Here is a 13,797-nt window from a genome sequence, read left to right as displayed (position 1 = left end):
ATTGAATTTGAAATTTAAAAATAGGCAACTGAGAAGATAGCAATAGCAATAGCAGTTAGACTTATATACCGCTTCATAGGGCTTTCAGCCCTCTCTAAGCGGTTTACAGCGTCAGCATATCGCCCCCACAGTCTGGGTCCTCATTTCACCCACCTCAGAAGGATGGAAGGCTGAGTCAACCTTGAGCCGGTGAGATTAGAACTGCTGAACTGCAGATAACAGTCAGCTGAAGTGGCCTGCAGTACTGCACCCTAACCAGTGTGCCACCTTGGCTCTTGGGCCAGACTGCTGGTGAAGTAGGACTCATAATCTGAATCGGAAAAATATTGCACAATAAAATAGATTCATCAACAGAGATGCAATGGAAATTATTTCAGTGGAAGAAACTGTTAAATTTCTTCAAACATCATTCTTAGAAAAAATTGGTATAAAATGTTTTATCATTACTATAATACTCCAGGTTTGATTTCTAAACTTGACAATTCATTTTCAATGACCAGCTTGGATCATTTTTTTCATATTTTGTGGCAAAACTATAATACAATTCTAGAAAACAATCATTCTAGTATGAAACAAGTCTTAAAAGCTGCATTTTATTTCAATCTATATTTTTATTAAACCATGAAACTATATATCCCCTGAATTAGCTTTGTATATAACTGCTAAAGGATAGGTAACTGGTATATGCTTCTTACTGGAACAATTTCCAAGTTGAAGCTACGGTATGTGCTTTGATATGAAATTAAAATAGATATGTATTGAAACTTTGATATTGATAGAGATTTCAACTCAAACTGGAAACCATTTTTATATTGTAGGAATAGAGGAAAGGTTACCAAAAGACATGCACAACACACTGCCATGATCTCAGTGGCTGGTTACCTCTTTACCTATGAGCTCACCTAATTAACAACAGGCAGTACCAGGAACTATTGAGTTAGGTGAGATTCTATCCTGGATGGGATGTTCTTAGAGATTGACAAGGAAAATTAGCCAATTACAATGCTGTTGCTATATGCTCATTGCTTTGCTTGTAAAAACTATAAAAAGAATAAACCCTCTGAAGGGAGAGAGGATTTCTGGAATGAACCCTGTGATGTCTGGACTCTGAATCCATCATTATATCTAATATTTTTTCTTCTTTTTCATATTTGTTTACGTATTTTCTTCAAAATATATCCATAAAAAAAAGAAAAGCTTAAAATGTAAAATGATGGGTAAAATATTGTACTTGTTGCATTACTGAATTGCCTTCCAGTATTCTATATTCCAAGGGCAACAGTCTTTTACACTAATCCCAGTCTATACTTAATGCAAAATACAGGTAGTCCTCGATTTACAACAATTGAGCTAAACATTTATGTTGCTAAGCAAGAAATTTGTTATGTGAATTTTGCTCCATTTTATAACCCTTTCTTTTCACAGATGTTAAGTGAATCAATGCAGTTGTTACGTTAGAACAACTTTTGTGATTAAGTGAATCTGCCTTTCCCATTGACTTTGTCAGGTTGCAAAAGGTGATCACATGATCTCGGGATACTGCAACTGCCATAAATATAAGTTGGTTGCCAAGCGTCTGGATTTTAATCATGTGACCAGGAAGATGATACAACAATCTGAAGTGTGAAAAACTGTCATAAGTTACTTTTTTTCAGTGCTATGGCAATACCAATAGCATTTAGATTTATATACTGCTTTACAGTGCTTTATAGCCCTCTCTAAGCAGTTTACAGAGCCACCATATTGCCCCCAACAATTTGGGTCCTCATTTTACTGACCTCGGAAGGATCGAAGGTGAAGTCAACCTTGAGCTGGTCAGGATCGAACCCCTGGCAGTCAACAATAGGCTGTAATACTGCATTCCATTCTGTTACTATGGCTCTTCGAATGGTAACTAAATGAACTGTTGCGAGTCAAGGACCACCTGTACATGCTTCAATTTTGAGAACTTTACAAAACTTATTTCTTACAGACACCTGGATAATATATTTAGTGTTCAAAAAATGAGTTATCCAATAGGAGGATTTAGGACTTTTATCCTAGTATAGGTAGTCGTCAACTTACGACAATTAGGACCAGAATTTTGGCTGCACATTGATCTAGTCATTAAACCTCACTACATAACCAGACCCAATCTTATGAGTGTTTTTTTTTTACTAGTTATTAAGCAAAACCCAGTCAAGAAATGAATCCAACTTCCCCAATTGACTTCTGCTTGTTGGAAGCCAGCTGAGAAAGTTGCAAATCACAGGACCACAAGATGCTGCAATCTTTGTAAAGGCAATCATGTAACAATGGGAAGCGTGATGGGCCATTAACTTTTAAGACAGGTTGTAAGACACTTTTTCCAAGGCTGTTGTAATTTTGTTCATTCTCTTAAATGAAACAGAATTGTAAGTTGAGGACTATCCGTATGGTTATAGCTTTGGGGACAGGACTTATTATCAACTTTAATTTATAAATGTGTGGTATCTTGAAATTCCATGCAAACAGAATGTTATTAATTAAATTTCAATTTATGTTAAAAGCTGAATAAATGCAAATTTGTTCAGTATTTTTTTTACTGTTGTGTGTAACATTAGAATCCTTGCTATGCTTAAAGAGTATTTATTATTTGCAAAAGCTTAAATGTGTATCAATTGTAGATATGATCGTACCCTTTGTATTTCAAGATTTTTAATTTCTATTTACAAAAATAAATCTCTTTGTATCTGTGTATTTCTTGTCCTACTTAGCACATTATTTGGGAGAGGGTATCTAATAGGAAAAAGTTTATATCCATGTAATTCTTTTAGTCGGAATGGAATTATGGCTGTTTAAAAATTAGTATGGTCACTTAGCAATAGCAGTTAGACTTATATACCGCTTCATAGGGCTTTCAGCCCTCTCTAAGCGGTTTACAGAATCAGCATATCGCCCCCACAGTCTGGGTCCTCATTTCACCCACCTCGGAAGGATGGAAGGCTGAGTCAACCTTGAGCCGGTGAGATTAGAACCGCTGAACTGCAGATAACAGTCAGATGAAGTGGCCTGCAGTACTGCACCCTAACCACTGCGCCACCTCGGCTCTATAAACCTTTCTCCAGGCTCTAAATCATTGGAACAATTGTAATTTCAGTACTGCTGTTTTCAGTACCAATATCCTAATAGCACAATCTCAGAGACATGCCCGCTCAGGATTTGAATGATATCTCGGTATGTTAACAGCAGGATGGCTTCAGTCAAAATTATGCAGGAAACAAATCCTATTCTCTGGCACTATGCGGTGTTGTAGAGAAACGGCAGGAAATCTCATCTCATAAATGCAAGACAGCAGATACAATTTAAAGATAAATTTTATTCTCTTGATGATTTTACTCATGCAAACTGCACAGTGAAGAAAACGGTACAGTTTGTGAAACATGTCAAATTCAAGGAACGCAAATGCAAAGTACAGAAGTAGTGACATACAGTTTAAAACGGAATCTATGGTTGTACAACTGTTTTGTTGAACATAGATAGGATTTTCACTAACCCCTCCATTAAAATCATTTTACATTATCTCCTCACACGTACTTAGATTTACAACAGCAACACTTTTGTTACTAAAAACACCGTGTTACATTAAATAAGGTTTTAAAATAAGATTGGCTTATATTGCTCCAGGCAGAGTTACTGAGGCATCACCATTTAATTCCGTGAGCTGCTTCAGAACAGAAATGAAGATAGTAGAGTACAGCACAGCTCATCATATTTAGCAGAGCAAACACAACCAAATTATTCTTACCTAGTTCATGGAATTCACAATGAGAGAGTAATCGCTCCAATTCAGATAGGGATATGAGTCCAGATCCCCTGCTTTTTACATTGTGCCTAAATTGGAGGGAGCACAAAGCAGGTGCGTACATCAGGTGTTCACAAGAACATAAATGCCACCTATCAACGATGCATTGCTTTCAACTGGGGGCACATCCGCACCTCGGCATGGCTAGAATTAGATTGAAGCAATCTTCTGTGGAGGTTTCTTTCAGGATTTGTATTTGCTGATGGAGACTCTTGTTTTTGTTCTGGGTTTTAAATTCTGTAAGCTTGCTTTCAGTATTACAGTTCTTTTCAAACAACCTGATAAAGCAAAGGCAATTAAGAGTACTTCTTTGCAAACTATGCAAAAACCTGTTCCTTGTAGTTTTAATACCCAAAATATTTCAATTCTTATTTGCAGACTTAAAAGTACTGAAATGATATATACATAATTTAATGACTGCATCCAGTTTCTGTTCAAGTTTGGTTGTACACCATAAAGTTGTTTTCTGTCATTGCCACCACTTAAAATTTTGACTTCACAGCTTGATGGCACCCCAGGTTAAAACAAAGCATAGGTGAAACAAGTCACACAACCCACAATAAATGCAATAAATGCTTGGTATATACATAATGGGTTTCTCCTGGTTTTTTTTTTTTACTGCCAGATATTGCATTGTTTAATTTACTTCATTGTTCTACAAAGTTTTACTGATGTGAATGCACAGACCTATATTTTGAAATTTAACAATTTAATAAAATGGTATACTGCTGTTGTTTTTAAAGTAAATTCAGAATTAAAATAGATAATGGCACATTAAAAAAAAACCTCTGTATCCTACAGATGATTGGATAATGAGATGAACTGTACCTACACCATCTCATCAGAAACTACATCATGGAATGTTAATTATCCAAGTTCACACAGTAAATTACAATTCAAAATTGCAAACACCTATTCAAGCCAGCATCACATTGAAGGCATCTTTAAACATTCAAGCTCCGATTGCCGGCATTAAGTACTGAATCATTCTCTATTTCACTCATGTATCTACATGCACTCATAAATGCATACTGCATGCGCACACACATACACACACACGCACACACACACACACACACACACTGTAATTGTTTCCAAGGTATGATAAATCCTTAATTTCCCCGCATCCAGGTATCAAAATTTCTCTACTAAAACATGACAGTGCTTACACAAGAACAAAGTCAAGTTACCTTGCAACTACAAGACAATAACCAAAAAAGAAAGAAATCTTGAGTTGTTTGATGAGGGAATTTAAGCTTTTCTGGCACCCATACCATAGTAGAATGCACAAAAGCTTCTCACTTTTAAGAGTCAAGAAACCACAAAATATCAAGTTATATTGATTTTGAAAAACAGTTCCATTTTTCAACCCTGTTAACATCTGTCCACTGTCTTCTTTGATTTTTGTAAATGGACAGCTACAGAATTTATTTCCATGTCAGAAATGAAAGTCCTGATTTTAAAATGAAAGTGTTAGCTAAACTGGTATCAATTAGAAAGAAAATCTAGCTAAAATGACCCTGATCAAGATTATGTATGTGCATAAAAGTACTGTATATCATATACTGTACTGGCCCTGTCGAACAAAATTATTTAAAAAAACATCCAAAGTTAAAAAGCCAAAATAATAATAATGCTACACAATATAATCAAAAATATCTCCCAATGTTTTCTTCTCATAATGTGCAAAACAATACAAAGGCAAAAAGACTAAAAGCAAATTTACCATTCCGGTCTTTTCCCCCCTTGCCTAGTGCTTTATGATCTTGTCAACTTTACAAAGGAATCTATGTAGAACTTTGGTATAAAATATTATAAGATTATGATCACAGTTTTAGGATGAGTATTTAGTGACTGGTCTTAATTATTATTTTTGGAATACCATCAAATGAAAGAGGAGTACATTTCAACTGTACCAACACTTTTACATGACAAGCACTGAAAATAACGAGCCATCCTAGTTAGGAACCAAAGTGACTACAAGGAGACTAAAACTGGTTGTGCAATTCCTGTTTGCCAACTTCCAAAGCCAAATTCAAGTTTGTATTTTACAGATGAGTAATTATTAAGCTACAGATGTTTCCTAGATGAAGGCTATTTCCTTGGTTTCCCTTTGAAGCTGCTAAGGAATATCTAAAAACAAAGTTAAGTTTTTGATCAACTTCCTGAAGGCTGTGATTGGGACGGAGGAGCCATGACAACCTGTGACAGCACTGGCTCTGTACTCTGGTCAGGCATCTGGCTGAGAACTGACGTAGCCACTGCTTCTGCCTTGGAGGTGGAGCTTACTCCATTAGAAGTGCTGACGGAACTATGCTGAATAGCTTCGGTGTGAGGACTACTTGGCACGGAAATGTCTTCGGAACTGTCATCTTTATCTGTTGCTGAAAAGAGAAGAACAGCATTTCTATTCTTTGTTCATGAAACATGCATCATGTTATATCCAAAGAACTACAGGTTGAAAATTCCGACACAAAGTTTTTAAAAGTTTTAACAGGCAGTACAGATCCTCAAGCACTTAAAGCTACTGTATTTTTTGGAGTATAAGATGCACTCCCCTCCCCCCAAGTTGGTGAAAATTTTGGTGCATCTTATAAGACCAAATACAGGCCTGTTTTTGGCCTCCCGAACCCTCTGTGCATAGTGTTTTCACCCTCCCCAGCCCCCAGAAGCACTCTGCAATGCTCCACACACCCCATTTTCTCCAAAATCAGGCCTGTTTTTGGCCTACAAAGTGCTTCTGGAGGCCGGGGAGGGTGAAAATGGGGCCCATGGAGGCCAAAAACTATTTTTTTCTTGTTTTCCTCCTCTAAGTCTAGGTGTGTCTTATAGTCCGGTGCGTCTTATAGTCTGAAAAATAAGGTACTTCATGAAACAATGTGATCCCTTCATTTTTGAGAAAAGCAGCTGAATGGTTTCATTATAATTTACTTCACTCCTCGGACTCCTGCTCTTACAATAACTGGAAATAAAAGGGGAGATAGGTATTAACATGAAGGGCCTTAATGGCCCAATTGCACCTATGCATCTCCCTGTGAAACAGGCTAATCAAAAATTCCCCCTCCCAAGTTTAATATTTAGTGTCAGTCACACAAAAAAGCAAGTTCCTGTTCTATTAAACTGCATTAGCTGCTAGTCATATATATTGCGAATAAATGTTTTATTTTAATAAATAAAGAATAACTACTTAATATCTTTTGCCTTTTTCTTCTCTACTTCCTTTCAAAACATGAAATCCTCCAATGAAGAAAACAACTGGCATAGGAAACTAATGGGGGAAGCTGGGCAGATAACACAGCTCTGTCAAATTCAAATAATGATTTGGAGAATGTCCTGCCAGTAGCATCCAACACAGCTTTGTTGCTGGTAGAACTGCCTTCCATCAATGCACTGGGGAGTAAGGCAATTTCTTTCCTCCCTCTAAAAATCTGTCCTAGAAAATGAAGACTATTTCAAAGTAGGTGAAGTGGTTTGTACCGGGAAAAGGGGGGGGGGGAGGAGACAAAACTGCAGTTTCTACTCAACACTGAATTTCATCGACTGTTTCAAAAATGTTAATCATCATACCTGTAACAAAGTTCTATTTAGTGATTGTGTGTCTTTATTAAAAAAAAAAACCTATTACATTAGTCCAGGGGTGTCAAACTCAAGGTCTGGGGGCTGGATCCGGCCCATGGGGTGCTTACCATATTTTTTGGAGTATAAGACGCTCCAAAGTATAAGACACGCCTAGATTTTGGGTAGGAAAACAAGGGGAAGGTATCTGCTTCTGCCTCTCAGCAATTTGCCTCCTTGCCACAAACAGTATAGACAATATGCACTGTTTGTAGTGTTATATTTCAGACTATATTAGGACAGATGTTGTTAAAATTGATGTGCTTTCTGGAAGTATAGCTATTCTCTGCTGTTTAAAAGAATAGCACTTTTTAAAACAATAGCACGGGGCCTCTTCAGATCAAGCATTTATTTTAAAAAGCTTCTTCATTTTGTTAAGTTGTCTAGAATAATAATAAAGCAGTCTTTAAAAAATAAGTCTAATAATTTGAACATTCTATAGGCATTTATACTTGTTGACTTACCTCTTTGCAGCAAACAGCCTGATTAGCACAAGGAAAAAAAAAATCTGCCTGTTTCACTTTCAATTTATCCCAATTATCTGCTGTTAGAGGCTGCAGGAATTGCTATAGCTTATTGAAGCCTCTGCAAGTCCCCCTTTTCCTGCAAAGAGGTAAATTGCTGGGAGGCAGAGGCCAAAGGGTGGGGGCCGGTAGATGGGTGGGGCTACATTCAGTGTATAAGATGAACCCAAATTTTCACCCTCTTCTGGGGGGAAAGGTGCGTTTTATACTCCGAAAACTACGGTAGGTCTGGCCCGCGGGGCTGCCCTGGAAACAGAGAAGGACTGGCCTGTAGTGCCTCTGCCAGCAAAAACGGAGTTTGGGAGAGCCACAGGGAGCTCTCCCGAGCTCCGTTTTTGTTGGCAGAGGGTTACAGGAAGCCATCATAGCCAAAAACAGAGCTCGGGAGCCCATTTTCTCTGGCAGAGCACTTGGGCCACCATAGGTGCCCCCCCCCGACATAAGTGATATTGAACTGGCCACGCCCCACCCTGGCCATGCCCATTCTGGCCCCCTGAGGTCGAACACAACTCTGATGTGACTCTCAATAAAATTGAGTTTGACACCCCTACATTAGCCTATTCCTTTTGTTCTATCGTAACTATAACTATAGTTTTCAATGCTATATAGATGCCTAATCAAGCATTTATAAGTTTCCTTATTTTATTTATCTTAAGCACAATTCACTCCAACTGACTTTGAATTTACCAAGTAACATATACAGTAAATATATTATTTTACCTGCTATTTCTAAAATATTTGTCTTTTTATTCAGAATCAAGATAGGTTTACAGTACCAATACTATGATGAAGCTAGTGAATGCAAAAACATATCCCTGGTTCTCAACAACTATGTGTGTGTGTGTGTGTGTGTGTGTGTGTGTGTGTGTGTATACGTATATATAATATTCTGGAATGAATATACAGCTTTACACATTTTTCTACTTTGTGTGAATACTTAGAATTATATGTTGTGAATAGAAATATGACTATATGGAGAGTATATATAAATATTAAAATAAAAATTTCAATATGAAACTTATTAGTAAGTTTTTGGATCTGCAATTTACACGGCTAATAAACAGATATGGATTTTGTAGAAAAGGTTCCACTTTGTGCCAGACTCCATGTTGGAGAACTGGACCTAATTTACTGGATGAAATAAACAATGCTAATTTTACATGATATAGAAATACACATGAAAAAAAGGCCAATAGCCAAAAGTAATTAACAGAGACATTTGACTACAGGAATATGTACAACTAATACAGTTAAATATTAATTTCAAATTCAGAAAACAGGAAAGAGGTTTTTATTGGAACATTTATAAGTATTTAAGATATAGCAGCTGAATTGACTACACCTTTTTAAAATTTTGGTTACTTTATGTCGTTTAAAGAGACTGTTGAACACACACATTTTAAAATGCCCAAAGAACTATGTAGCATCTGAAAAATGCTGTAAGTATTAAACACAAAAGGTAGATTTCTATTGTGTAATTTCATCCTTGGAGCAAATGTTGATACTTTTGGCTAATAAGAGGAGAATGTTTATTTTCACTGACTCCCATATTTCTATCTACCATATTTTTCGGAGTACAAGACGCACTAGAGTATAAGATGCACCAAGATTTTGAAGAGGTAAATTTTTTTAAAAATGTTTTTGCCTTCCCCAACCCCCAGGAGCACTCTGCAGGCATCTCAAACCATCTGCACACCCCGTTTTTTTGTGAAAAATGGGGCATGCAGAAAGTTTGGGAGGCCTGCAAACTGCTCCTGGGGGCCGGGGAGGGCAAAAATGTGACGTGTGGGGGGTTGATTTTCTTAAAGAGTAAGGCTTTTATCGACCTCAAATCCACTTTTCTCTTCAGTGATGAGGGAAAGACATGCGGGGGCTGCTGAATGGCTGCTGCTGTGCTTGGCTGGGAGCAGCCCATTGGATGAGGATGGGTAGGGATCCCTTCCATTTGGATTAATGGTTCCTCACGGCAGTGCCTGAGCGGCAAAAGGGAAGCATAAAGGAAACGAGGCTGCTTTGCCTCACACACCCACACCCCAAATCTGCCCAGATCTGTCATGCAGCAAAGAGATACGGTAGCTGGGCTCAATAGCAGCAGTAGCAATAAGCACTGCATGACAGATCCGGAGAGATTGTGGGGGGGGGGGGGGGAGTGGAGCAAGGGAAGAGAACCTCTGCACGAAGATTTTTCTCAGGACCCTAGATCTCCACTTTCTCTCTGGAAAAAGCTATCAGCATCGTTGGGATTTTGGCTACTGAAAGAAGTGCGGGATGGAAAGGAAACTTCGGAATGCGACAGCTGCCAGGCTCCAGGAATACGGCGCTCCTGTATTCTGAAGTTCCCTTTCCATCCCATGGAATGGAATGCAAATAGTATTTTTCCAAAGAGAAAGTGGACTTCTAGGATCCTGAGAAAAACCTTCATGGAGATTGTTTCTCTCCCCTTCCTCTACCCCCTCCCCCAAGCCGCCCGGATGTGTCATGCAGCAAAGAGATACGGTAGCTGGGCGCAATAGGCAGATCTGGAGAGATTGGGGGGGAGGACAGGGGGAGGAAGGGAAGGGAAGAGGAACACTCTCTCTATAAAGACTTTCATCGGAACACTAGATTGGGAAGTTAAAAACCTGGAATGGGATACAATCAAGCGGATCAAAGAGGATATATAATGTATTAATACAGATGGATTCATAAACAGAATTAGTTAAAGATTGTATGGTAAAGTGGGCTCAAAATATTGAAGAACCAATAATGTTGGATACGTGGGAAAGAATTTGGGTAAGAAATGTGAAATTTACACAAGCTCAAAACTTGCGAGAAAATTTTTACAAGATGTTCTATAGATGGCATTTAGATCCTAAAAAGTTGGCTTCTATGTATCCAAATTTACAACCCAAATGTTGGAGATGTGGTTCTCTCAATGCTACATATTTCCATATATGGTGGACTTGCCAAAAGTTTAAGGCATTTTGGATAAAAATATGGTGGATTATGCAAAATATTTTTAAAAGAAGGATAAAGTTTACTCCTCAGTTATTTTTGTTAGGTATAAGTACTGACTTTACAGCGGTAGAGATTAACTTGACTTTGCACTTAATAACAGCAGCAAGACTGTTGGTGGCACAATATTGGAAGGAAGACTTGCCTACAATTCAAGAATGGACATTGAAAGTTACAAATTTAGCCGAGATGGCTAAAATATCTGCATATCTTAAAGACCACTCAAATGAGAGATATAAACAAGAATGGAAAAAATGGATTGATTACATACAAAATAAATACAGGACTAAGAAATTCCAGATAGCCTATGCTTAAGATCAGGAATGATTTAAATTGTTTAAAGTTAGTTTAGCAAGAAGGAGCTAAGCTCAATGTAGAGATGTTATTAATTTCTTATTCTTTTCTTCTCAATATATTTTAGACTATGTTTGTTAAAAATCTATACCGTGTACGGGTTCTGGGAAGTCGGGGGGGGGGGAAGGATGTGGGGGGTCGGGGGGGAGGGAGGGATATATATTATGTTAGATAAGATCTGTTATCTCAATGTTATGTGACTTCATATGTATACTGTTCTTTTTAATTTTTCTTTAAAAATAGGATAGGCCAAGTATATTGACATGTAGCGGAAATACACCAAGGAGAGGAGGAGTGGGAAAGAAGAAAGATGGGCAGAGAGGGATGGGAGAGAGGGTGGGAGGGAAAGGTGAGAAGGAAGGGGGGGAGTGGATGTGGAGAGAGGAGTGGTAGAGGGGGAGGAGAAGTAGGGTAGAGGGGGATGATGGAGGGAAGATAGAAAGTTGGTGGGTGGTGGAAGAAAGAGGTGTATGGAGAGCGGAAGAGTTATATTGGGTTTCTATTTTCTGGGGCCTTGTTGACAAGAGGAATTGATGCAATTACTATTTAATGCTGTATGATACTGTATGGCTATGTACAGTATACATATGAGTGTATGAAAATGAAAATAAAAAATTTGTGGGGAAAAAAAAAGCTTGATTCAAAGACTTCGGCTCCTGAAATCGCAGCTCTGCCACCCAAAAATGATATTACTGCGATCTCTGCCACCTGGAACCGCATGAGAAGGGGCAGGTAAAGCGGGTGCTGCAGAGATCGTGGTACAAGCATTTTGGTTGGTAACTCAGCAAGCTCAGGAGCCAAAGCCTTTGAATCAAGCTTGATTGTCCCCATTTCAGGTTTTTAACTTCCTAATCTAGCGTTCTGAGAAATCTACCATCTCTGAGGCACCTTTCGTTTGCAGGAGGAGGAGGAGGAGGAGGGTGGCTTAAAGCAGCGCCTCCTTAAACCAAAACCTCTGAGTAACTGGGAAAGAAAGGCGTGCTTTTTGGGTGGCAGTTTTCGGCAGATTCCAAACGCGGCTTTCTTTCCCAGTTCCTCAGAGGCTTTGGTATACTCCGCCCTCGTCTTCCTCCTCCTCCTGCAAGCAAAAGGTGCCTGAGAGATTCAGCGGGCAGCTCAGGGGAGACAATGGCCATAATGACTTCATTTCCCAGCAATGTGAGGAGCCACTGCCATCGCTGCCATGCCCTAAGCCCTCCTGGGAGCCGAGCCGAGCGGGAGTCCCGAAAGCAAAACCTCTCTCCTTTCCAGCCATCACGATCTCTGCAGTGCCAGCTTCCCCTGCTCCTTTTTCAGATGACCCAGGCAGCTTACATTCAGAGTATAAGGCGTACCCAGATTTTCACCCTCTTTTTTGGAGTAAAAAGATGCATCTTATACTCCGAAAAATATGGTAATACAGAAGTCTCTTCAAATCATTAGAATGGATTTTTGGGGCATGTTACTGTATAGAATATAGGGAAGAATAGGTAGCAACATTTTGTGATGTTTCTGCCATGGTATCTTTTGGGTTCTTCAAGGCTTAAGTGAATTGTGTTGTGTTCAATGTTTAAATTATAATTTAGTCACTATGATATGGATGTAGGTTATATGTACTATACATCTTAATGCCATATGCCAAATTTTTACATTTTATTTGCATTTGTATATTCTGGTTATAGTCCAATAACTATTTTTTTTGAGCGATAATGCTATTTTCACTGTTGACGGTGAATAAAAATAGCATATACTAATGTCTCTGAGATAGTTAAATATGCCAGAGGTGGAAAAGTTTTTTTTTTTTTTACATTAATCGCATAGAGTAGGCCTCCTCCAAATTCCATCCGCCAGTCAGTGCCGACTGGCGACTACGCGGAGGAGAGCCCTCTCAGTTGCAGCTCCGATGCTTTGGAACGATCTTCCCGTGGAGATTCGCACCCTCACCACCGTCCAGACCTTCCGCACAGCCCTCAAGATCTGGCTATCCCGTCAGGCCTGGGGATAAGACCCTAACCTCGCCCCACCCGAATGCTGAATGAATGTTGTGTTTTATTGGTTTATTTTTTTTTTCCACATTTTTTTCTTGTGTTTTGTCTTGCACTCCCTTCCTATTAATTGTAAGCCGCCCTGAGTCCCCTCAGGGAAAAGGGCGGCCTATAAATGTCAAATAAATGAAAAATGAAAATGAAATTAATATTCAAGACACCTAAGCTCATTCAGCAAACTAGGCATACAGGAAGCTATCCTATAGTAGCCTAAATATATGAAATAATATTGTTTTGTCAGATGGGAGCTATAATAGCCTCATCCCTGCAACAATCATTGTTAATATAAATTCAAAATATATTTTGTATGGTTTCAATTTGCTCCAAGATGCCACTTTCTATCTTGTCAAAATGACTGGTGATCAAAAGGACTGAGATTTATAACCTTAAAACTGACAAAATCAATGTGCTAAATATATACAGTCACAGAGAGTTGCTAAATCTCCAGAATCTTTTAAATTAA

At 38.5% G+C, this 13,797-nt stretch overlaps 1 protein-coding gene across 5 annotated transcripts in view; it reads right to left on the bottom strand.

Annotated features, from left to right (window-relative positions):
- Positions 1-3,317: 3,317 nt before the first annotated feature.
- Positions 3,318-13,797, bottom strand: part of ATF2 (activating transcription factor 2) — a 50,725-nt gene continuing 40,245 nt past the window's right edge. For all 5 annotated transcript variants that reach the window (XM_087708809.1, XM_087708787.1, XM_087708797.1 and 2 more), the window contains one exon: positions 3,318-6,207. In XM_087708809.1, coding sequence (XP_087564935.1) covers positions 5,981-6,207 — 227 coding nt within the window. In that variant the 3' untranslated portion in view covers positions 3,318-5,980. The remainder of the gene's footprint in view (positions 6,208-13,797) is intronic.

Source organism: Thamnophis sirtalis, unplaced genomic scaffold (assembly GCF_051295495.1).
Source record: "Thamnophis sirtalis isolate CommonGarterSnake01/CBP01778 unplaced genomic scaffold, rThaSir2_p1.2 scaffold_1, whole genome shotgun sequence".
NCBI classification, from domain to species: Eukaryota; Metazoa; Chordata; class Lepidosauria; order Squamata; family Natricidae; genus Thamnophis; species Thamnophis sirtalis.
Note: the sequence above shows the minus strand (reverse complement) of the source record. Positions and strands in the feature narration are given on the sequence as shown.